We start from the raw sequence: 26,458 nt of genomic DNA, 5'->3' as shown, positions 1-26,458 counted from the left end.
GGGAAGTTGAGAAACCCAAACTTCACATGTCTCCTGGCAAGCAGCTTCCACCTCCCTCTGGGAAAGTGTAATGCATAGATTTTCCCATAGTTCATAGCAGCAGTATTTTCCTCTCTGTAACACTGGACCTGTTTTACAGAGACATCAAAGGGACCAGCATAGGACCACAGCTTAAGATTCTTGTATTAATTTACAAGGCCCGTAACAACTTGGCTGCAGGATATCTTAAGGACTGCCTGATCCCTTACATCCCAACCCGGTCACTGAGATCTTTGGGGGGCATCACTGTTGGTGGCCCCCCACTGCTCAGATGTGAAAGCCATGCTTTCAGTGTCGTGGGCCCAAACCTGTGGAACTCCCTCTCAGATGAGATTAGACAGGCATCTTCCTTACTGAACTTCAGGTGCATGACTAATACTTTCTTGTTCCAGCAGGCATTTTAAGGTAGTGTCTACCTTTATGACAAATTTTATTGTTTCATTGTTTCATTTTATGTATGGCTTGTTTTTATGTACACTGCTTAGAAATGCAAATGATTCAGCGATATATACATGTCTTAAATAAATAAAATAGAGCACACGTGAAAGATCCTGGGTTAAAGTCTTGGCATCTGCAGGCAGGGTGTGCCCACTTAACATCACCAAAAAAGAGAACTGATTTGTCTGACATTTGCATATGCTCATTTATATATGTATAGGTGCAAATGTAGAAATAATTAGTGTAATTTAAATAGATGTCCAATACACCTTACCATAGTGGGTGGGTGCCTGTTTAGTCTTCTGTCCAGGTACTCACTGTTGAGCATGGGCTACTTCAAGGGCCCTGCAGGAGGTACTTCAGACTGGATTTGGACTAGGCAACCCTTCAAACAGAGGATTCCTTCCAATAGTGACACCCTGTCCTGCCCAAGGCCGCTGAAGTCAGACACAAAAATGTTCCTTTCTTTAAGAGGCTTCATAGAAAATTGCGGTTCAGAATGCTTCACAGATCAGCTTACACGTCACACAGGATTCCGCATCCCTACACAGCAAACTCGGCATGACTACACAGAGCTAAGACCTTGTCTCAGCAATTAGACATGCCCCCTTACAACCCCTAAGTAAGTGTGGGCGGGCTCGCTTTACTTGCCTGAGGACGGTGTCATGGAAGGAGAGCGTGCACGTATGCGAACACTCCTCCATAGTGGGGCAGTGGGAACCCTTTTAGCCTGCCAATGCAGTTGCCTACGTGTCCGAGGTGAGGATGGTGGAGACACTTCTGCAAGATCCTCCTCCTCAGGAGGGGGTGTGCGTGGCGTGGGCGAAGAAGGGGGGTGAAGGGAAGGCGAAAGGACAGCCTCCTGATCAGGCAACATCTCGTCAGTCATAACTGGAGCTACAGGAATGGAGCTGTCGCTGTCAATGGCACTTTCAGCTCCAACGCCCTCTGACTGCAAGCCACGAGGACCCTCCCCCAATCTCCATGCTGTCTCCTCCTCTTCATCATTGCTCCAAGGATGTTCCACAGGACTCATGATTGACACAGCCCTTGAAATAGAGGACTGTCCCCTGTGATATAGGACACCTCGCCATACTGAAATGGGAAAGATCACTGCTTGAAACCCTGCAGAGTCACTTCCAGTTAGTCTAGCCCAGCCTTTCCCAACTAGTGGGCCACCAGATGTTGTTGGACCACAATTCCCATCTTTTCCTGACCATTGGCAATGCCGGCTGAGGCTGATGGTGGTTGTGGTCCAACAACATCTGGAGGCACGCTGGTTGGGAAAGGCTGGGCTAGACCAGCCTCGCCTAACTTGGTGCCCTCCAGACGTTGCTGGACTACAACTCCCATCATCCCTGCCTGTTGGCCATGCTGGCTGGGGCTGGTGGGACAGTCCAAGAACATACGGAGGGCACCTGGTTGGGGAAGCTAGATGAGCAAATGGTCTGATTCAGTATAAGGCAGCTTCCGTTGTTCCTATTTAAAAATAAATAAATCTCGAGACAGCCCAGGATGATGCGTGTCTGCTAGAGATGCAAAAATTGCTTTCTCCTTTGCAAAAGCATACCCAAATCCACTTAATCCATTTGACTCCCATACTGTTCATTCACCAAGGCATGCTAGTGAGTCATGAAAGGAGATGCCTAGAAAACTTAAGCCACCCTGGTAGATACATGCATAGCTCTGTGCACCTTCAGATGGGGAGGCCCTGTGCAACACTGATCCTTCCTCTTTCTGCCTTTTGCAATGTACAATCAGTAATATTTATTATTACTATTCATTATATTATCTTTATATCCCTCCAAAGTGTCTCCTCACAACAACCCCGTTAGGTAGTCTAGGCTGAGAGGCTGTGGAGGTAGAACATAACAGTTATTGATAGCTTTATCTTCCATTAATTTGTTTAATTCCATTGTAGAGCCATCCAAGTAGTTTATTTATTTATTTATTATTTGATTTAGATCCCACCCTTCCTCCCAGCAGGAGCCCAGGGTGGCAAACAAAAGCACTAAAAGCACTTTAAAATATCATAAAAACAGACATTACAATACATTAAAACGAAACAACTTTAAAAACATTTTTAAAAAAGCTTTGGAGACTTTTTTTTAAAAAGTTAAAAAAAACATTTATTAAAAAAAGGTTTAAAAGCACATTAAAAAGCAATTCGAACACAGAAGCAGACTGGGATAAGGTCTCAACTTAAAAGGCTTGTTGAAAGAGGAAGGTCTTCAATAGGCGCCGAAAACATAACAGAGATGGCGCCTAATATTTAAAGGTAGGGAGTTCCACAGGGTAGGTGCCGCCAAGTTAGCGCACCCCCAAAATCTGTTCTGGGGTTCACCCAACTCTACAGAGCAGATATGGGGAGAGTGTGGGGTGCACCGAGGGGGGGAAGGCCTGTTTTTAATGCTTTTAGTTATTGTAAACCGCCCAGAGAGCTTCGGCTATGGGGCGGTATATAAATACACTAAATAAATAATAAATAAATAAATAAGTTATTAGCCATTGCTATCATGGAAGCACTGTTGTTGTCTAAGATGCACCTTAAAGCATCTTGCCTGATAGCTCAGTGCCTGATAGCAGGAATGTTCAACCTGTGACCCTCCAGATGCTGTTGGACTCCAACTTCTGTCAGCCTCAGCCAGCATGGCCAAAGGTCAAGGAAGATGGGAATTGTAGTCCAGTAATACCTGGAGGGCCACAGTCCTGGTGTGTCCTTTACCAGGAAGTACGAACTGGGCTCATGCTGGAAGGAAGGGCGGGATATAAATTAAATAATAAATAAATTATTCCACACTTGCTAAGAGGATGCCTGCCCGTAGTTCTGGAATCTAACTGAGAAAAATCATGTGTCTTTTTGAGTTGTATATGAATGAAGAGTTCCCACACAAAATTTTATGGTTGTATGCAATATAGCGCAACAGAACGTTCTCCCCATCTTCTCCCCTAGCGCACCCCCAAAATCTGTTCTGGGGTTCACCCAACTCTACGGAGCAGATATGGGGAGAGTGTGGGGTGCACCGAGGGGGGGAAGGCCTGTTGTGCAAATGGAAATCCTTGCGTTGACAGGACGAGTTAATTGAATACTGTGCTTCGTGCAAAAAAAAAGCACGTGCCCAAGTACCAAAAGTCTTATCTGGGAAACCCCAGATCTAGCCTGTTTGTTCTGTCCTGGATGTCTTTTCCACAGAGGGCTCCAGGATGGAGATTTGCTTCTCCCCCACCCTGCCCTGGCCTGGAATGCACTAAATAGCAGCCCTGTTAAAAGTGAATTGGCTCCATCATGATATTGGATAGGCTAGAAAAATTCCAGTAGCTCCGTCCAGCAGGAAGAAAGAATCACCTACAGTTCTAGGCTGTTGGTTATTTGATCATCATGAGATTTACCCAGTCTGCATGCCACAGACTTCCAAGAAGGATTTTCTCTTTCCCGGTGAGTTTTTGTCATACATTCAGTGAAATCCTATTTTTTCCATCTTGTTCTGAGAAATGACTCTGTGCCCCAATTTGTATGAATGAACAATGCGTATATATTTCTGTTTGTTGCTTTCAAAACTCTATCTATCTATCTATCTATCTATCTATCTATCTATCTATCTATCTATCTATCTATCTATCTATCTATCTATCTATCTATCTATCTATCTATCTATCTATCTATCTATCTATCTAAGCCATTTGTTGCGATATTTTTGGACAGCACCTTGCTTTTGTTGTGCACGTTTGCAAACAGATGGAACTCTGTGGTCTAGATCCCCCCACCTCCAAAACAATCTTAACAGCAACAACAAAAATGTATAGATTCTGCGGTAATTTAGCATTCTGTGTTTCATTCTGGATGCCGCAGTTTGAACGGTACGCAGCTCATAACAATTGTGGTTCAAGAAATGCAAGTTTGCTGGTAATTGCTCCAACCCATCTTCAGCGGCTGTATTTTTTGTGGTGTTCTGTTTAATGGAATTGATTTTGGGGGGTCGGAGTACTGATATTCCTCTCACTAACGCTGAACAGATATTCCTTTCTTTTTGCTCTTTTTCGGATGACTCAGGCTAGCCGGATTTCTCATGACGCTTAGCAATTTTCTCTTGTGGTGTGGAATTTACAGTGTGTGCTGTGCCCAAAGTTAGCAATCAATTTACCCAGCAAACAAGTCTCTTCCAATTTATGAGAATAGAACCCAAAAACCAGCAGGGCCCGTCCTGCCTAATTTGGCACCCTGGACTCATCGCCTCAATGTCTGTGGTTAGCAAAAGAGCATATGATCTCTCTCTCTCTCTCTCTCTCTCTCTGTCAGTCCAGCCTCCTGTTTCCATTAACGGCTAACCAGTTGAAGGCCTGAAGCAGGGAAAAGCCCATCCTCATCAACTGTATAATGTGGATTGCATCAGCTATATCTCTTTTTTCAAAAATAAGTTTGTTGTTATGTGCCTTCAAGTCAGTTTTGACTTTTGGCGACCCTATGAATCTGTGAACAGCTGATATAGCACAGTGGGGAGGAGAGCCTGGCTGGGAGTCCAGAGTCTGTGAGTTCAAATCCCCACTTGTGTCTCCTGGGTGTCAAGGGCCAGCTAAAGATCATCCCCACAGTGAGTGGCTCAGGGGTTATGTGTCCTGCCACCTGTGCAGCCGTGGGCAAGCTGCATAGTCCCAAGGAGCCTAGTTGCCCCCCATCTGGCAGTTGCAGACAAGGAAGGGGCTGGCTTGTGCAGCTGTGGCAAACTGAGCAGGCACTAGCCAGCTGGGGAGGACTAGCCTTAGAGGGAGGCAATGGTGAACCCCCTCTGAATACCGCTTACCATGAAATCTTTATTCATAGGGTAGCCATAAGTCAGGATCAACTTGAAGGCAGTCCATTTCCATTTTTCATGAATCTGTGACTTCTAATGTTGATGTTCTTATGTGCTTTCAAGTTGATTATGACTTATAGTGACCCTATGAATCAGTGACCTCCAAGAGCATATGGACAAACTGACTGGTTATCGAACTATTGCCTTAATATCCCATGCAAGTAAAGTAATGCTCAAGATTCTACAACAAAGGCACTTACCATATATGGAGCGAGAAATGCCAGATGTCCAAGCTGGATTTAGAAAAGGAAGAGGTACCAGAGATCATATTGTGAACATACATTGGATAATGGAACGGACCAAGGAATTTCAGAAGAAAATCACCCTGTGCTTTATAGATTACAGGAAAGCCTTTGCCTGTGTAGATCATGAAAAACTATGGAATGCTTTAAAAGAAATGGGGGTACCACAGCATCTAATTGTCCTCATGCGCACCCTCTACTCTGGACAAGAGGCTACTGTAAGGACAGAATATGGACATACTGACTGGTTCCCCATCGGGAAAGGTTTGACACAGGGGTGCATTTTATCACCCTATTAGTTTAATCTATATGCAGAACATATTGACATATTGATATATATATTAATCCCTGGGTTAATCCTGAGCTTATAAAGTTGTCATTGGCCCCCAACCCAAATTCTTAGGAATGTAAATGAAATAAACTCAAGCAATATATAATCAACATTTGTTGTTATGTGCCTTCAAGTCGATTACGACTTATGGTGACCCTATGAATCGACCTCCAATAGCATCTGTCATGGACCACCCTGTTCAGATCTTGTAAGTTCAGGTCTGTGGTTTTCTTTATGGAATCAATCCATCTCTTGTTTGGCCTTCCTCTTTTTCTACTTCCTTTTGTTTTTCCCAGCATTGTTGTTTTTTCTAGTGAATCATGTCTTCTCATTATGTGTCCAAAGTATGATAACCTCAGTTTCATCATTTTAGCTTCTAATGATAGTTCTGGTTTAATTTGTTCTGACACCCAATTATTTGTCTTTTTCGCAGTCCATGGTATGCACAAAGTCTCCTCCAACACCACATTTCAAAGGAGTTGATTTTTCTCTTATCCGTCTTTTTCACTGTCCAACTTTCACATCCATACATAGAGATCAGGAATACCATGGTCTGAATGATCCTGACTTTGGTGTTCAGTGATACATCTTTGCATTTGAGGACCTTTTCTAGTTCTCTCATAACTGCCCTCCCTAGTCCTAGCCTTCTTCTGATTTCTTGACTATTGTCTCCATTTTGGTTAATGACTGTGCCGAGGTATTGATAATCCTTGACAAGTTCAATGTCCTCATTGTCAACTTTAAAGTTACATAAATCTTCTCTTGTCATTACTTTAGTCTTTTTGACGTTCAGATGTAGTCCTGCTTTTGTGCTTTCCTCTTTAACTTTCATCAGCATTTGTTTCAAATCATTACTGGTTTCTCCTAGTACTATGGTATCGTCTGCATATCTTAAATTATTGATATTTCTCCCTCCCATTTTCACACCTCCTTCATATTGGTCCAATCCCGCATTCCGTATGATATGTTCTGCATATAGACTAAACAAATAGGGTGATAAAATACACCCCTGTCTCACACCCTTTCCGATTGATCCAGCAGGGCAGTCTGATCCAGCAGGGCAGTTCTTATATTCTTAAGCTTAAAATGCCTACTGTTAGACCTGCCTCCATAAATGTGCTTAGCCCTCCTTCAAAGCCATGGGAGATAGTGGCCAGCATCACATCCTGTGGGACTCCTTTATGAACTCTGTGCATGGACCTCAGGTGCCATTTGTCTGCTCTCATTGTGGTGCATGAGCAGGAATACTTGGAGCAGCAACGGACAATTGCTCAACTGGATTGGAATGTGAGCCATAAGTGGAAGCCACATTATTGCAAATTTCTGGATGTCAGGCCCTGCCTTCTGTCTTGGAGAGGAGTTTCTGTGTAGCTGTTGTGCCCACAAGCCAGAAAAGCAAGGGCCCTCAAACTGTAAAGCTCTCTTAACTTGTAATGTCAAGAATGCCATGCCTTGACATGTATCAAACTGATGGAATATGTTGATTAAAATATGTTGATTCCTTCTCACACAGGCCCATATCCCTGTTCTCACTAACTGACACACCCCATTCACATACCATCCCCCCTCTCTCTTACACACACACATACTTCAGTCTAACATTTCAGTGCTGATAAACACCTCTTTCCTCTTTGTTCCAAGATCCCCATTTATTCCTAGGCCTTGTTCGTTGACATATTTTTAAATCTGAACAGTTGGGATATTGATAAACATTTCATAACACCTCAGCAGCTAAGCTGATGTCTAGGCGAGGGTTCAGTTGAAGCTAGAGCTCTCGCAGTCAGTGGCTGTAGCCTGCAGTTCCTCCAGTTTTTTGTTTTTAATTGTGCTGACAACATAAAAATATGTGACATAGGTAAGAATAGCCACAGCTGAAACGTTCAGTGGAGATCAGATTGGAAAGGATCAAAAGAAAAATGAGCAGCAAGAAAAAGAAATCGAGAGAGGATAGGTGCTCAAGAATTTTAGAAATGAAAGACAGATGGATGTTCATTTTATGAATCTTATGGGTCTACAGCAGAGATGGGGAACCTCGGGCCCAGAGGATCAATAGAGCCCTCCGGGTCTTTCTCTTTGGCCCTTGCGATTCCCTCCAGGCCACATGCCCTTTTCCTCAGGCCACACCCTTTCCTCACACTCTCCTCAAGTGTTGTTGCTCGGCTGGGGACTTAAGATGGCCACGGCGGCGAGAGGAGCACGTCTTTGTTTCCCCTTCAACAAATTAGCAAAAAAGTTTGTTTAACAGAAGCCAACAGACCCTTTAATCTTTTTTCAATTAGTTTGAAGTTCTTCAAGGTCACAGTTAAAGCTTGGTATTCTAACCTCTTCTGCCCTCATACAACTGCAACTACAACTTCGCGATTTACTGAGCGGGATTCTGATAGCCTCTGAGTGGGAGGTAAGGTAATTCCTCCAAACGTTTATGTCTCTTGAGCCTTGAATCTTGAACCAACATAAATTTAACTCAAGCCTCGTTCAAGATAAGAAAGTGATTCACTACGTTTGTTGATGTTTAAACTTCCCTCCTCTCGTCATCAAAACTTTGGAGCCTCCTTTTTAAGAAGCTGTGCTCGCCATTTGTTAGTTGTTTTCTCTGCCTTAAAGCCACCTCTCCTATAAAATGGTTCACACGAGGAAAATGTGTAAAGAGCAGGGAATCCTGCTAGAAGGGGAAACAGGAATGCCTTCTGGCGATGTGAAACAACTAAAAACTACTCATTTTTCCCCCTCAAACACGGACGGGGGGGAAACGTGATATATTATCCCTCTTGGGTGCCGGATCAAGGTCTGATGGCAACGCCCACCCCTCTGGCCTGTTTCATACCGCTGACTCCAACACCTCTACCAATGTGATTCTGGACTGGTCCATAGACACGAAAGATACGCTTGGAACATTGGGCTTGCCTCCTTTTTCTACACAAAACCTGGCTCTGGAACTGGAGCAGGCCGAAAATCTATTAAATCACCACTCTGAAGCCATAGTTACCACCGGGATTACTCATGAGGCTTCGAGCTTTCCTTGTCTGACAGATCCATCTTCGCCTCAGTATTTATCAGTCACCTCTCCGGGAAACGTATGCAAACATCAAGTTTATAACCCTGTTGATCTTCAAGGGATGAAATCTCATTTGGTGAAAACTTCAAGAGAGATTGTTTGCATGAAAAACTTCATCAGGGAAGCTAACAGATTACTTACGACCCTTACTGAGGAATTCAAAAAATTAAACACGCATCATAGGACGGGCGACTTTGCAGGTATTCAACATGCAGCCCAGCCACGCAAACGTAGACTTAAACACAAAGTGGCCTTAAATGTGAAAAAATCTAAAAACATCAAAAAGTATAAGCCACTGAGGGCCGGGAAAATGAACTTCAGTAACCTTTTAAAAATCCTGGAAGTGCTGCCAAAACCCAGGAGCCCTCATAGGGAAAGCTCACGGATTCCGGAACATCATCATTCGCATCTCAAATCCCAACCCGAGACAACTCTTTTAACATCGCGAACGCCAACTCCAACCTGTGGGAGTCCATCCTGCACACAGCGTCCTGAATGGCGGGCCTGTCCGGAGCAGAAATTGAAAGATTTACACCCTCCCTGTCCTCCAACCAAAGAGAAGCGATGGAATTTACAATACAGCCAAAACAAAATAGCACTGTTAAATTACCCTGGGATCAATTTTAGAGACTCTCCCGCCATGCGGAAATCACACGTTTTTAAATTTTTACAATCATTGGATCTGGTGCAGATAAAGGCCTCGGACATTATCAAAGTGGAACATCTATACAGCACTTCCATAAATACAACGGTTCTGCTCACTTTTAGAAGCTCGGAGGCAGCAAGCCACCTGCGTGCAAACAGGCAAATGCTGCACACACATGGAATATCTATCCAAAGACACTTTCAAAATATAGTGGACCCGTATCCTTTGTTTCCAAGCCCAAATCTATTACACTCAACATCAAGTGTTCCCATTGTCGATTCTGGGACAAAAACTTTGGACAAGGGAACAACTCGCTCGACTACCAAGTCCTCAAGAAAGACTAGTAAATCTGGCACGGTCTCTTTTAACCAGGGCCCTACCGTCACTGGAGAAGCGAGTTTAGCTTCCAACTTACGCCTAGTCAGTATGACACCCAGCCCAAACCAAGAGCCCAGACTTAACATCGTAAGTAAGGAAGAACCGCTCAGCTTCTTCTGTGGAGAAGAGGAGGATCTCCTCACAAATTTTTTCAGACTTTCTGTGCACGCCCAACGGGACATTATCACCAGATTGCAGAACCTTTCAAATTGTTTGCAGGCTAGGATGACCTTAGCTGAACCCCCTACTCACGTGAGGTCGGAAACGCAAATCCCTACAGATGTGGGGCGCTCTCCCCAACTAGCCCGCGACACACAGATCACGGCACCTGCGGCGGACTCATCCCCCCTTCATCAGTCCTACGATGATAATCCGTGTTTCCTTCCCTCTTCGATTAGTGACCGCCCTCGTAGGGAATTTCTGAATACTTATTCTGTCCCTTCTTGGACTGATGTAAGATTTTTGGAAAATGCAGAACTGGGGTCTCCGTCTAAATGTCGAGCAGTGGATCCGCTACCCTCTCTGAACCGCCCCCTTTCTAACATCTGCAGGCCGGCGTACATCTGTGAGGCAATAATCCATCTTGGGGAAATACAAAACCTGTCTCCCGCCCTGGATGCATTGCTGGATATTCCCCTTCTTTGCCTCGATCTACCATGGCTCAGACTCCCATCAAGAAAAATGGCTGCTCCTCCATCTGCTCCTGCTTTCCCTGTGCCCGCACCTCCATCTTATGCGGAGACGACCGGAATTAACACCTCTGCCCCATACCCATATCCATATCCTGTCCCTCGCTATGGGGTTGGGCCAACTATGAAAGATGGGCAGCCCCCCCCGTACCCCACACAGCCCTACACCACGCAGCCTGGAGCCTTGGCAGGACCTTCCCCAGTTGCTGTTCAGGCGGTTTATGTCCAGCAACCGTTGGTCTTCCATGACCGTCCCGTGCAGATGTGCTGCGCGTCATGCAACAAAATGATTTTTGCCTCTGAAGATGTGTTTTCTACAAGACTCAACCTTTGGGAAAATGTATACCATTTCCTGGCCAGTCTCTCTTCAAACTGTATGCCTCTGAATGCATCCTGAAACAATGCTAGCATAAGTCAGTTCCGCCCATGTGAAGGGATGCAGGCCCTGAAAGCATCGTTATACTTTAGTGCTGTCCTAAAAAAAAAAAAAATAATAATTTATTTTCATTTTATTTTTATTTTATTTTATTGCATCATATGATTCATATCCAAGATTTTAAAGCCTTTTAATGTTTTGTAAATGGGTTTAGCTGTGTTTATCTGTTGATGTTTTATAATTGCTGCATTTTGTGATGGCCTATGGCTAAAAGCAATACTAAATTACTACTTGCTTGGCTGGGGATGTGCCTTTGACCTCTTCTTGCTTGCCTAGACAGAGGATACACAGGGGCATGTGTTTGTAAAAACTAGTCTACTGTATAAAAGTAACATTTATATGAAGTGCTCCACCCACTTTTGCCTTTGGTCCCGCCCACCACTGGCATGTGGCCCCCAGAAGATTGCCCAGAAGGGAATGTGGCCCTTGGGCTGAAAACGGTTCCATACTCCTAATCTGCAGGCTCTTGTTGTTGTTGTTATGGTAGCAGGCTTGAAAGCAGCAGAAATAAACAGAAGACAGAGAAAGATGGAGAATATAAAGGAAAACAGGAGAAACAATGAGGACAGAGGGTTTTTTTAAAAAAAATCAGACTGAATAGGGCCAAGGGAACGAGAAGGAAGAGGATGAGAAACTGAGGACATCAACAGGAAGTAGAATTAACAAGAAAAGAAAGTAGCGTTGGCCACCAACATGGATGACTTTAAAAGAAAATCAGATAAATCCATGGACGATAAGGCTATCAGTGGCTACTAGCCATGCTGGCTATGTTCTCCCTCCACTGTCAGAGACAGTATGTCTCTGAACACCAGTTGCTGAGAATCACAAATGGGGAAACCTACTGTTGTGCTCAGGTTGTCCTTGTGGGCTTCCCATTGGGACATCTGGACTAAATGGGCCACTGGCCTGATCCATCAGGCTTTTCTTTTGGTCTTAAAATAGTATCTTGCTAGAGAAAAAGACTGGGAGATAAAGTTGCTGTGAACAACATCTGGAGGAGACCTATGTGGGAGACCCAGGCTGAGCAGAGATGTTGATCAGTCTCGTAATCTTACAGTCTGAGACACTGTTTAAATGGCAGAAATGGTGCTTTTCTCTGCCTCTACCCTTTATGAGCAATTAATAGGTAAAATCCAGCAATTCATATTTTTCTTTTTAACCACCTAAGCATCTGGGGGTGCTTTGGGGCCTCTCTTGAAATTTGGAAGGCAGGATAGGAATTATTTTATAAATTAAAAAGTTACTATTTAGTGAATTATTTATTGAATTTATATCTTGCCCTTCCTCCTGAAGGAGCCCATGGCAGCAAACACATCAACACATTTTAGCAACAACAGCAGCAAAAAATTCTAAAAACAATTAAAACATTCTAAATACAGTTACAGATAAAAACATTCTTCCATTTATTTATTTATTTATTTATTAAATTTCTATACCGTCCCATAGCCGAAGCTCTCTGGGCGGTTCACAACAGAATAAATACATCAATATACACTTAAAACACATATAGAATTAGAACACTCAAAAATACTAACGTTAAAAATACTAATATTCTAAATACAAAAAGCATAAAGTATAAAATACAAAGATGTTATAATGTTGAATGATTAAATGATTAAAAATGATTAACATAATTAATTAAAATGCCTGGGAGAAGAGGAATGTTTTAACCTGGCGCTGAAAGGATATTAACGTTGGCGCCAGGCGTACTTCAAGGGGGAGATCGTTCCATAACTCGGGGGCCACCACTGAGAAGGCCCTTTTTCTTGTTGCTACCCTCCGAGCTTCTCTCTGAGTAGGCGCCCGGAGGAGGGCCTTCGATGTTGACCGAAGTGTACGGGTAGGTTCATATCGGGAGAGGCGTTCCGACAGGTATTGTGGTCCCATGCCATGTAAGGCTTTATAGGTTAGTGAACAGTCTCCTTCAGCCATCAAATGCCAGGGTAAACAGATTTTTTTTAAAAAAAATCCTCCTGAAAGTCAATAATGAGGGAGACAAGCACAACTCACTGTGGAGGGCATTTCAGAAACAGGGAGCCACTACTGAAAAAGCCCTGTCATGGATCAGTGCTAACTGAGCACCACCAAGGTCTCACCTACTGATCATATGGTCCGAGATGGTTGATGCTGGGGAAGGTACTCTTAGCTACTTGGGTCCTGAGTCATTTAGGACTTGATATGTTAGTAATGACACCTTGAATTGGGCCCAGTAGCTCACTGGCAGCCAGTACCCCGCTTTCAGGATTGGTGACCCATGGTGTCATTGGGCTGCTCTGCTTACCAGTCTGGCAGCTGCATTCTTCCCAGGCAAAACCACAGTATCCCATTGAAGAGTAGCGCATTTAAATGTAAGTGCACGCAGAGAGCCAGAGGGAATTTTCTACAAGAAACAAATAAATAGAAATAGAGCAGTTTCCTAGGAACGTGAGAATTGTCATGAGGGTTTTTCTAAAAAAATAGTTCACAAATTGCTGCAGAAATGTGAAGAACCAAATTTAAGGTTGGAAAAATGAGAAGTGGGGAGAACTGAAAGTGACAGATCCTTCCATCCTTACCAGTATGTCTCTGAATGCCTGTTGCTGGAGATCACAACTAGGGAAAGTGCTGTTGTGTTCAGGTCCTGCTTGTGGGCTCCCTGTAGCCACCTGGTTGGTTGCTACAAGGACAGAGTTCTGCAGTGGCGTCACTAGGATTGGTGTCACCCGGTGCGGCCCGCAGCACCTTCTCTCTCTGAGCGATTGCGTGCGCGGCAGAGCACGCACGCAGCCTCTAAGAGCGTGCGGCCGAATGACAGGGCCCGGGAGCGCACCGCCGCCTCATTGTCTGCCACCGCTTCCAACTTCTAACAGCCGAGGAAGGCAGCCAGTGCGCGACGCGAAGACTCTCTTTGGTGCCTAGGTGGTGCCTGGGGGGCGGCGGCTCTGGGTGTCACCCTCGTCTGGTGGTGTCACCCGGTGCGGCCCGCACCTGCCGCACCGCCCTAGTGACGCCCCTGGAGTTCTGGACTAGATGGGCTTTTGGCTTTTGTCCTGATGTTCTTATGTAGCTAGATATCCTTCCCATTCTATTTAGTTTTGATTGTGTTGTTGGGATCGATTGTTCTTCCACAATGACAGTTACTGTAACTCAAGGAACACGAGACCTCTCTTCCACTTCCTATACCATCTTCCTGTGACTCATCTAGAAATTATTCTAGTGTCACTTGTGGGCTGACAACCAATGAAAATAAAAATTGTGGCAGCATCTCTGTTGGTGTTGGCCATGGTCTTGGTCTTGTGAACACCTTTCCTTTTTGTCTCAATTTACCGCTCCCAATCTGATGCATATCATTGCTGTTGTAGGGATTTGAAGCTGGATAACGTGCTGCTAGATCACGAGGGACACTGCAAGCTGGCAGATTTTGGGATGTGCAAAGAAGGAATCCGTGATGGGGTCACCACAGCGACATTCTGCGGAACGCCCGACTATATCGCCCCAGAGGTACCAGTCCAGGAGCAACACTTTCTCATAGTGACTCTTGAAACCCCATGGATTGTATTCAGCTAAGTCGTACTCAGAACAGACCCATTGAAAGTAATGAACCTAAGTTAGCGATATCCAGTAACTTCAATGGAACTACGCCAGGTGACACTAGCATTGAGTTCCGTTCCATATTTCCCATTCATTAGCATTACTTACCCTGAATGCAACGTTCAGAGCTTTTGTGGCAAGGCATTGGGATATATGTTTGCACTGAGTTCACATAATCACCTCAAAGCTGTGAGCCTCTTATGTATGCAGCAGGTATGTTGTTCTGCACATGGGACAGCTGTTCTGCGCATGCATCCAGGAGCCGACTGCATTCAAACCAGCACGCGTGAGTAATGAAGGATATATTTTCCATATCTGCAAATGGAAATACATCCATGTTGATGTAAAACCACCCATGCACAATGGCCGTGCCTCAAAGAGAGCCAGTATGCTCCCCTCCCCACCAGCATACGTCCACCAGCATTTGTGTCAAATGCATTTTGGTGCCCCCTTTCTGCACAGGTGCCTCTGGAGGCATTATCATTTAACATTTCAGAATCTGCTTTTTGCCCCTTCTATGGGCCAGTTCAGACATTAAACTTACACTTTAATCGTTCACATATGCATATGTAGCATATGTACCTCTCATTTTCCCAGTACATGATAACTTGCAGCCAAATGTGTGAATGGTTTATGTTGGAAAATGGGTGATAGGAAACTTCTTTCTGTGATGTTAGTGCTGTGATGACCCATTCACATGTGCAAGTCATTGCTTGATGCTGCAGTCATCCAAGGGTGACCATGCAAATATGAACCAGACCTTGATTTCTCAACTTTTGTGTGGACTGGAGAATATTGCCATCACACTACATAGGATTTTTATCACACTATATATATCAGTTAGCTCACCAATGCCAGAATATCTGTGCTATCTATGACTGTTTCTTATAGGTCAGTCCCTGCCCTACTACAGGTGTTAATGCAATGATCTCAGCAACTATAACCAATCTGCTACTGTAAAAGGTGAAAGGTCTGCCTGTGTAATATAAATTGAAACTCTAATGTTCACTGACTTAATTTTTGCATGCCATTGCCATTCAACTCCTACCTTACAATTGTTGTCTTTAAATACCTCCTAACTAAGATTTCATTTCATGCATCTGATGAAGCAGGTTTGCATCCACAAAAGCTTATGCCATAATACATTCATTAGTCTCTAAGGTACTACAAGACTCTTAATGACTGCTTTGGCTGCAAGAGAGTAGCACAGCTACCCCTCTGGAACAAAATTATGAAGTCTTGCTGCTTTCAAACTTCCACACATGCATGTCATCACTCCGTGTTGGAGTCATCAAGTGATTAGCAGGCAGGGACTAAAAATGACTGGGCAGCTTTATTTATCCCTCCTTCATTGCAGATTTTACAAGAGATGCTTTATGGTCCTGATGTTGACTGGTGGGCAATGGGAGTGCTACTCTATGAGATGCTCTGTGGCCACGCCCCCTTTGAAGCTGAAAATGAGGATGACCTCTTTGAGGCCATCCTCAACGATGAAATCGCCTATCCATCTTGGCTCCAGGAAGATGCCGTGACGATCTTGAAGGCCGTACGTATACCCCTTGAGTTTGGCATTTTTGTTTGTTTATTTATTACATTTGTATCTCACCTTTCCTCTGAGGAGCTCGAGGTAGCGTACAGACACGGTTCCTTCCCCTCCCAATTTTACCTTCACAACAACCCTGGAAGGTGGGTTAGGCTGAGAGACAGTGACTGACCCGAGGTCACCCAGTGAGCTTCATGGCCGAGCGGGGATTTGAACCCTGGTTTTCCAGGTCCCAGTCTGGCACTCTAATCACTATACCACACTGGCTGTCAGTGTTGCATATCTTGTTTGCACCGCTTCCTTCTGGCTTGATGTGTTTCACTAAGGGGAGACAGAGCGTAAGAGAGAGATGAACAGCACCAGCCCTGAATTAACACACAGGAGGACTTTTAAAACATTCCTGCTCACCCAGACATTTGATGGCCACATGATACTGTTCCTGGCCGCCTTGAATTTGTAAGCGGTGAGGCTATGTGGCTGTTTTTAATTGCTTTCAGGTGTTTTAATTAATTGTATTCTTTTGTTGCTTTATTTACCAGCCTGGGCTCCTGCAGAAGGAAGGACAAGATAGAAAAGCAAACCACCGCCACCATGAGCCACGTGGCTCAGGCAGTGGATTGGAAAGGGTGGTGGGCTGAACTGACAGACCAGCCACTGTCACGCTCTGTGTGCTGCCGCCGCCTCCCGCTTGCCACCTGCCCACACAGTGCGGCTGACAAGGCTGCCCACATGCTTGATGCTTCTCTTTGAGGAAAGGGCCCTTCTTCAGAGTGAGGCCTTGGGAGTGACGGTGCCGCTGCTTTGCCCCAATGGCAGCAAATTACTGTTTAAATTTGCCTTAAATTTATCCAGCACTTTTGTCAGCAGGGAGCAAGAGGGCAGGCAAGAGCAGCAGGGGGCGAGGGGAAATGGCATCAGCAGCAGTGGACGAGGAGGAGGTGTGTGGTCTGCGCACCTCACCTGGCTTGTCTTGTGCTGGCCCTAGATAGGAAAACTCGCAGCTGCTGGTGCATCCATGCAGCCCCAATCTCAATGCTGCCTCACCCCTCACTTTCTCCCTCCGGATAACTAAGAGCAATGCCACTCCAGGAAGCTAGGTTGCTGCTCCACCAGGCAAGTTGCTTGGACCCCACGAAACCAGCTAATCCACCTTGTCTTGCTGGAGCCAAATGAAATTAAAACCAAGAGTGGACTCATGTGACTATTCGCCTGCCCCCACATTGAAATATTTCCCACGTCAGAATACAGAATATTGAATTCCTGTTACATTCGGAATGTAGGAGGCTGCCTTGTTCTGGGTCAGACCAATGGTCCATCTAGGGCAATATTTTCTACTCTGACCGGCAGCAGCTCTCCAGGATTTCTGCCAGGAAGTCTTTCCCAATCGTTCCTTGAGATGCTGGGGATTGATCTTGGGACCTTCTGCATGCTCTACCGCTGACAAATGTCCCTTCCCCATGAATGCTTTTCAGTGCAGGTAGCTTAGCTAGCGTGTGAAGCCAAAATATCATTAACTTAGCTAGCATACGAAGCCAAAATATTGCTGAAGAGGATTTATCCTGTTTTATTTATTTATATCCCACTGTTACTCTTAAGGAACGCTAGATGGTGTACATGGTCCTCTTCTCCACCTCACCCCAGTTTTATCCTCACAACAACTCTGTGAGGCTAGGCTGAGAGAGAACGACCGACCCAATGTCACCAAGTGAGCTTCATGGCGGAGTGAGGATTTGAAGCAGGGCCTCCCCAGTTTTAGTCCAACCCTCTAACCATTATGCCCCAATTGCTGATGTTCTCAGGGGCTGTCCTGCCTTTGGAATAATGTCCATGGTGTCCCTGAGCAAGACAAATAACCAGATTTAAAATTCAACCAGGCCATGGGCGATAACGGTGGAGGCTGGTTCCTTGGGGCTACTGGGCACTGCCACACCAATCTCAGTCTGCTCTCAGTTAGCTGTCCTCTGCCTGCCTTCTTACTTACAACCAGTCAGGGGGTGACTTTGCCGGTCATTGGCTTTGGCTCCACCTAGTGCTGGTCCCCTTGTCTTCCACCTGCCAGTCCCATTGGGCACCAGGCACCCCCGGGGAATCTGTTTTCAGAAGTTTAGATTTTACATGTATTGTCTCTCATAGTTACCAAGACAGCCAGTGTGGCGTAGTGGTTAAGGTGTTGGGACTTCTCCACTTAGAAGGCTTGTTGGAAGAGTAACGTCTTCAACAGGCACCAAAAAGACAGCGCCTGTCTGATATGTAACAGGAGGGAGTTCCAAAGAGCAGGTGCCACCCCCGATTCCAGCATTTGGGGATACACAATATATTTGGGCTTGGAGCTTCCCTCTTCACCTGCTTCAATAATTTGCCTCAGCTTTAAAGCACTATTAAACCTAGCTTGGATTTTGCAATCAGAGACGCACATGTGTGACTACAGTTGCAAATACCTCCAAGATGCAATCCACAGAATTTCCAGAGCTCAGCATCCCATCTCATCTATGGTTTGACTTGCCGTGTGCCCCACCTGTGCTGTCAGGGTCTTGGATTTGTTTCGGCAGTGGAACGGGACCTGGTTTTTATGGTGGGCATTTTTGCAATGTGCTCCTGCCCTGCCTACCATATTGCTAGATGCAAAAAAGGTCACCTCCAGACTGTCAGTATTTTTGCAAGAGGGATTCAACCCACATACCGTAAATGTAGGTTTGCACAATTAAAGTGGATTAAAGTGCTCTGGTGCAACCAATCCACTTAAGAAAAACACCCGGACTTTTTGCAAGTAGGAAATTGATGGGGAAATGTACTGAAAAGTATGGGGTGAACAAATGATTAACTGGAAGATGTATAACCACCACACAAGCCAATCAAGATGGATGGGGGACAAAGGCTCATTGTCTTTTTTTTTTTTACAATAATTTTTATTCAAATTTTCATAAAACATACAAAACAAAATCATAAAACATTCAAAGACAAAAAACAAAACAAAACAAAAATGATTAAACAAAAAAATAAAATGTTGACTTCCCATTTGTCGCAGATCAAATCAGTTATAGGTCTACAATATATAACAATCCTGTCTCTTAAATTATATTATAAAATCACTTTCCTCCAGTAGTTATCTTAATTAATCATCAAATCTCATAAACATTACTTTATTCTTTCCACAAAAAGTCAAAGAGAGGTTTCAATTCTTTAAGAAATATATCTATCAATTTTTCTCCAAATAAACATGTTGATTAATCCATCTCGTTAATAATAATAATAATCTTATTGTCATAACCATAGTCCAAATAAACATATCGATTAATCCATCTCATCAAAATCTGTTAGGTCCAATAATTTCAAGAGCCATTATTCCATTATCCATATTAATTCCATCTTCCATCTCCAATAGTCCTGTTAAGTCCAGTAATTTCAGTGTCCAATCTTCCATTATCAGTATTCCATAATAATCTTGCTGTCATAGCCATAGTCATATAATAAGAGTCTGATGGGAATTTCCTCTATCCCAAATATTTTCTTGCCATCAATTCTGAATAAGTTGCTGAAATATTGTTGTAAAGTCATATCTGTGTTCTTCTTTTTTACAAAATGCACTGGCTCATCTCTTGAGAGTTTTTCCATTGTCACATGGCTGCAGTTAATTCCATAGATTTTCTGTATATCAAGCTCCATCACGTCTTTCCAGTCCAGAAGATTATCCAAGCCATTGATAACTTTATCTCTAATATCTTCATTAATTTATTCAGAGATAACGTTAAATTCCAAACAGTAGATTTTATTTCTAATATCCATAAACTCCAGATCTTTTTCCAATTCCACATTTGTTCCAATCTCCAGGGCTTGTATCTTCCCTTTATTTTTTCTTTTCTCATCTCTGATCTCATTCTCCTCTCTCACAGGATCCCCTATTTCTTTAAGCTCCTGCGTCATTTTGCTCAGTTCAATTTTCAGCTCCTTACTGCCCTGTCGCAGGGTTTGTTTCGTTATCTCAATCTCATCCATTATTTTCTGAAACATAATTACTTCCAGATTCTCAGCCACTTTCTTGATTGCCATTTTTAAAACCACGAAAACAAAACAAAACAAAACAAAAATAAAGAAGAACCACTTCTTATTTCAGCAACAATTGGGTTAATATTCCAGGCTTGATGACATCACAGTATAAACAGAGCAGCCTGCCTTATCTCTCTATGTTCAAGAACACAAAACAAATTTAGTTCCCAGCATCAAAACAGTTAGTGGCGTCGTGAAGAAGCAGATTCGTCAAAATAAAATAGACCAAAAAGAGAATAGTCCCAGACAATATAATGTTCCTCGGAATAGAAATCCCTCTTCTGTTTATATCTTTAGAATGCACTTCCAGGACAGCTTTTTGCAATAGAAACAGAGATAAGCTGTTAATTTCGTGAATAACAGAGAAGAGTTATAGCTCACCCAGAAGTTCTTTAAAGCTGATTCATTTGACAAATCTCTTTTTGCTGCAACAATTTAAACCAAGTAAAAAAAATAATAGAAAGAAGGGTGCTTGCCTGTTAGTCCGTTTTCTCTTTGAAGAAAAGATAAACGTATCGCATTAATCAGATAGAGCTTGTTCGGAAGTCCGTCCGGCATTGCTGGCTGGACCTTTTCTCATAAATTAATGAAATCCAGTCCTCCCAACAAAAACAGGCTTTTGAGGTTGATCTCTACGTTTCTCCCTGCCCGGGAGAAATTTCATCAGTCAAAAAAAAAAATGTTCTGACTGATTTATATCTGAATAAGCTTCTTTTGAGGCGGGAGCCCGTCTCAAAAGCAGGCACAAGCGAAGTCACCCTTTCCGGAAGTCTCGACAAAGGCTCATTGTCATATAATCTGCCTGCAAACAAATCAGGATGAATGCTCAATAAACGGGTCACGTGGAGGAGCCCAAAATCATGGTGCAAGGTTTTTTTTTCTTTTCTAACCTAAATCTGCTGCAGGGCAGAAGGGATTGCTGCATCAGGCAGTATGGCAGAAAGTCATTCAAGAATCTGAAACCCTAGAAGCATTTGTTTCTAAACCCCACCTGATGATCAGGAAGATTAATCCACTTGGGTTCCTGAGTATTTTACCTGGGATTTCCTACCCACTCCAAGCCTGTCTTTGTAGTCATAAAGGCAAAAATGATATCTACCTGATCCGGGATTCTTTTCCCAGCCTCTGAGTCATCCATGAAAAATAGCAAATCTGCCCAATGATCGCACTTGACCTAGTTTCCTTTGGCAGCATAATCTGTCCTTCTGGGTACAGGCATGTGATATGTATTGATCTTAAAACAATGGCTGGTCACTTGCGTCACACTTGCAACACATGTTTAAGTATGGCTTAAAGTTATGGGCAAACCAGGCCATTTGAAGAGTGCTGCTCAATCAGACCAAAGATCCACTTAGTCCAGCATCTAAGTCAGCATCCAGTAGCCAACCAGGCTTGATTTACACTTGCACAGAATGAGGTGGGAATGAGGTCTGAGACAGTCATCTAGACTGCAAGATATCCTTCCTGATGTGCTAGATTTCTATTTCAGGGAATTTTTGAAAATTAACTCAAAGCCGTTTTTTAAAATGACATCCTCTCCCCTTTGCAACCTGAAGCAGTAGAGCCCACCCTACCACCTCAGGATTCTGACAGCATATTCTGCTGCATGTGTAGAGCAGGATAGAGCCCATCTCACAATGCAAGGGTGGGGAACTTCTGGCCCTCCAGATGTTGTTGGACTCCAACTTCCATCCTTGGCCATGTCAGCTGAGGCTGATGGGATTAGGACAATGGTGGCTCCATGTCACTAGAGCAGTGGACTCTGCTCTGGGTTTTAATCAGTGGCATAGTGGCAAATCCAGAAATGCAGGGTCCCTTCATGATAGTCATGCCATGCCCCCTCGCGGCCATGCCCCCTCGCTTGCTTGCTCTCCATCATCTCCTCCACATTCCTCAGTCCTTCCCTAGAAGCCAGTCAGCATGGAAGGGGAGTATGTTAGCTACTGAGGAGAGTCTTCTCAGTGGCTCTCTTGCCTTGTTTCACTCTAATTGGCTTCAATCAGCAGGAAAGGACGCGTGTTAGGAGGTACTTCTCAGTGGCCAACACACTCCCCTTTCATGCTGATTGGCTTGTTGGACACTGGTGACATAGAGACCCTGCTGGGTTCTGCTCCCCAAAAAGTAAGGGGTCTAAGACACACTCCCCGAGACCGTGGACAACTACACCCCTGGTTTTAATCCGATCTTTCAGTCCTTGAACATTTGGACTAAAACCCACTGTGGATTCCATTGACAGGAAGCCACCAACAGACACTGGATTTGGAATCCAATAACATGTGCACTGCCACAAATTCTCCATTTCTGTTATGTTAGGTCCAAACCCAACACGCAAGTCGCCCTGTCAACCCCAACTCGCTTATTACACCCGGGAAGAGTGCGGAGTTGAGTGCAAATGAACCCACTATCAGAGATCAAGTAACACAAGACAAAAACCTTTGCAAAGGGGACCCAATACTTACAAGCCGAAGCAGGCCAGCATGGGAACCTCGTTTATTGGTGTTCAAGAGTTTATATAGGCTTACCCCGAAGTTTACAATATCGGGTTCACGTCATAAGATACAAAAGAAGCAATTGCCAACTGTCATAGCTTTGGGACATATGTAAGGAGGTAAAGGGGTACAGGGGGAAGGACAAAGTGGAAACATCAAGATTATCTCTTAGACTCTATGTCTGCATATTTCGCATGTCCTTGAGATAAGCACTATGCAGGAACAGACAAAGGCAACTATTGAGGGGAGGCCCAGCTGCAACCGGGCGCCCCCTAAACTGGAGACAGACATGATATTACTTTGCTTACATATCAAAGGAGTATTACAAGTCAAGGATATGAGGGGCATTGGAATAGCGTTTGACATTCCTATGCAAGGCACATTAAAAGCAAGGCCATAAGCATAAATGTGATACAGAAATGCATAGTAGGGAAGTTTCCAGCTTAAACCGGCTTTTATTATGCGAGCCACTGGAATGTAGGTAAGGGTCAGGTCACCAGGAAATAAACCGACATTTTATATCAAAAGTCAAATAAAGGCCACTTTGGTTCTATTTCCTGTGAAGCCCAAGCTGGTTTAGGTAGGACAAGTGAATTATAGTTTTGCAAGCACTGGGGGGTTTCAATTTATCCCTAACAGTACCCCCTTTCAGCCCTGAGAGACTGACTAGTCTCTCAGGTAGCTGTATTTCCTTGCTTGGGTTGCCAAATCGGTCTCAAAGCCATTTCCATGTAAGTCGGTTGTGGTTTTCGGGAAAAGGACAGTGTGAGCTTGCCCAAACAGACCGAGGCCAATTGCATCAAATTAGGAATACATTGCAAACAACAGCAAACAGAAATCAACAAAGCAAGTACCATAACAATGTAAAATATAATTTTGTGCCAGTCAGGCCATGCAGAAAACCAGTCAGAAAACCCAGAGAACAAAGAGAAGTTCCCAATGCGCTCTACCTCATGATAAATGTTTCCGATATCATTAATGTGTTTGATGACGTCAGCTTTACTGTCCGTAATATGGGTACAACATTCACTCCCTATTAACGAACAGACCCCCCTGTGAGAGCTCAATAAAAAGTCCAAGGCGAGCCGGTTTTGCAAAACTACAGTTCTAATTTGTCCTTGTTCATTTGTAAGATCTGAAAAGGAAATAGCCGAATCATTCATAAAACGTTCAAAGGCTTGTGAAAGTTCTATGAGTTCCTGGTATGTTTTGGCTGCACCATACATTGGAAAAAATCCTCTCAGTACTGCCTCCCCTGTGCCTCTCTTGTTGCGGCGGCGCAGAGTGGGCAGTGTGGGGGAAACCCGGAGCCCTGGCACCACCCTTCCCAAAGTGCAGGTCCAAGAGCCTGATACTGGTAGTTTCCTTACCGCTGAGTGTCCACAAAGCCACCAGAGTCCAGCTGGGGTTTGGTGGTCCACTAAGTCCGTGAGGAAAGGCACCAGATGATGGTCTGCAAAAGTCAGCCGCAACAGATGCTGCCAGATGGATAACCAAGTCAAGCCCTCTGCTCTGTGTGTTCCATTTAAAAATGTCCAATTACCCGGGTTTGTAGAGTAAATCAAGCCATCACACATCATCCCACCCGTTGGCTGGCTTCCGCTGCCTACACAGACTGATCTGGCGATGGGTACCAGCTTAGTACCAGCCCCCCTTCTAGTTCCTGTGAGCCGGAATGTGAGGCAAAGGAAAGATATTCTTTCAATGGCAAAGGGGCCCCAGTCAAGGGGACTCCAGCCTGTCCATGTGGTGGTGTGTGTGCACAGACATAACAAGTGCCCTTCTTAGGAGCTGTTTCTTCCATGAAGGCAACAAACGTATTTCCATCCCACCCATCACCTATCTTAGTATTTCTTTGTTTAAACCCTCCTAATGTCTTTATGTTTTGTGTATCCCGTGTTACCTGCTTCTGTACGGGTTTCTGAGCGCTCAGTTTATCATTCAGCCACGCATAGCAAGATGGTATACCGATACCCACACAAAACTTCTGTTTTTCTGTTGTCCTGAGCTGAAAAGTAATTCTATTATCTTGTGTTTGAAAAGTAAGCATGTTATACTCTGATCTTATGGACTTTATATCCACATTAGGGGGACAACCATAGTTAGGCATAGGGCGATATTGTCTGCACCGAAGTGCGAGTCTGATGGGCCACTCAATTTCCACACGGATACAATGTACTACCCAGCTGCCTGTATAATTGTGTTGCAATATAACAGCCGCTTTATGACATAACCGTCCCGCTATGTCAGCCTTCACCATTCCTTCCTTTATCTGGTCCACATCATACAGGAAGGGATCTGGACAGTCCTGTGTTTTCGGAATTGTTCGTCCGAAGTCTTTCAGATAGTAATAGTCATTGTCACTGCATACTTTCACATTGGGGGGGCAACATAGGGGCCAGGCATGATGAATCAAAACACCCACAACCCACAAGTAGGCAGGCATCCTCCATCCTTGCCGGGGCATTTCTGCGTTGATGTTTACTCGATGTCTGCGTCCTGGAAAGGGAGTTGGGCTGCCTGCCACTGGCCTGTTTCTTCGTTCCTCTGCAAACGTATTTTGGGGACCTGGGGGGGGGTGCCGCTACCACAGCAGGCTTTACGTGGGAATGATGTATCCACGACTTCCGTCCTTCCAGGAAGATGGCTGCTTGTGTAGTTAAAAGGACTTGATGTGGTCCTGTAAATCTTGGCTGCAAAGAATCGCCCCTCACAAATTTCTTTGCCCAGACAAAGTCCCCAGGACAGTATGGATGCACCTGGTCCTCAAGGGGCACCGTCTTGGTGGATCCCGCAGCTTTCCACAGTTCACGGAGTCTATTCTGCAGAGAAAGATACTGGGATACAGTTATGTGATCCCCCCCAATAGTGAAACATCCACATTTGGCAAGCTCCCCCGTTTTGTGGGAGGCCTGCCATACATTAATTCAAACGGCGAGAGCCCTAAGGCTCGGGTAGGGCGAGTGCGCAAATGGAAAAGAACGAGAGGGAGTACCTGAGGCCACCTTAAACCTGTTTCCTGAGTATACTTAGCCAATGCCGTCTTAATTTCCCGGTTCTGTCTCTCCGTCGCCCCGGACGATTGTGGATGGTAAACAGTGTGAAATAGATGTTTGATTCCCAGACCTTCTTTGACTTTTGTCAAAATCTGTCCTGTAAAATGTATTCCGCGGTCTGAGTCTATTACCTCTGGAACCCCGAACTGCGGTATTATTTCTTTCAGCAGCAATTTGGCCACCGTTGTGGCGGTGGCATTTGTGGTTGGGAATGCCTCTACCCATGCTGTTAAAGGACATACCATGACCAAAAGATGTTTCTTTCCTTCTGCTTTAGGGAGATCAACAAAGTCAATTTGAAGATGTAAAAATGGTGCAGCCGGTACGGGTCTGCCCCCTTGCGGGGCCCTGTTTGGTAAATCTGGGCCGTTTGCTTGGCAAATGTGACGTGCTTTCACTATTGCACCACATACTGGTTGAATTCTGGGGGCATACCAGAAGCGCGTTATCGAATCCACTAGCGGATGTTTACCATAATGGCTCCCATGGTCGTGGAACCATTTCGCTGCTGTGTGGTACAATGCTCTGGGAAGGCACGCTCGACCGTCAGGCATAGTCCATAACTGCTGTTTCAGGATCGCTCCTAGCTCGGTCCATCGCTTCAGTTCCTGTGGGGGTATTGAAACAGATACAGGCGGGACAAAAGCAGTAG

General features: G+C 44.5%; 2 protein-coding genes across 2 annotated transcripts in view; one reads left to right on the top strand and one right to left on the bottom strand.

Moving 5' to 3' along the window:
* PRKCH (protein kinase C eta) overlaps positions 1 to 26,458 on the top strand; it is a 136,063-nt gene that overhangs the window by 97,962 nt on the left and 11,643 nt on the right. Inside the window, exons 11-12 of the mRNA XM_061612397.1 lie at positions 14,446 to 14,584; positions 16,032 to 16,220. Of these exons, the coding sequence (XP_061468381.1) occupies positions 14,446 to 14,584; positions 16,032 to 16,220 (328 nt within the window). The remainder of the gene's footprint in view (positions 1 to 14,445; positions 14,585 to 16,031; positions 16,221 to 26,458) is intronic.
* Positions 22,727 to 26,458, bottom strand: part of LOC133377764 (endogenous retrovirus group PABLB member 1 Env polyprotein-like) — a 48,425-nt gene continuing 44,693 nt past the window's right edge. Inside the window, exon 2 of the mRNA XM_061612398.1 lies at positions 22,727 to 25,572. Within this exon, the coding sequence (XP_061468382.1) occupies positions 23,425 to 24,330 (906 nt within the window). The 5' untranslated portion in view covers positions 24,331 to 25,572 and the 3' untranslated portion in view covers positions 22,727 to 23,424. The remainder of the gene's footprint in view (positions 25,573 to 26,458) is intronic.

Source organism: Rhineura floridana, chromosome 2, assembly GCF_030035675.1.
Source record: "Rhineura floridana isolate rRhiFlo1 chromosome 2, rRhiFlo1.hap2, whole genome shotgun sequence".
NCBI lineage: Eukaryota > Metazoa > Chordata > Lepidosauria > Squamata > Rhineuridae > Rhineura > Rhineura floridana.
Note: the sequence above shows the minus strand (reverse complement) of the source record. Positions and strands in the feature narration are given on the sequence as shown.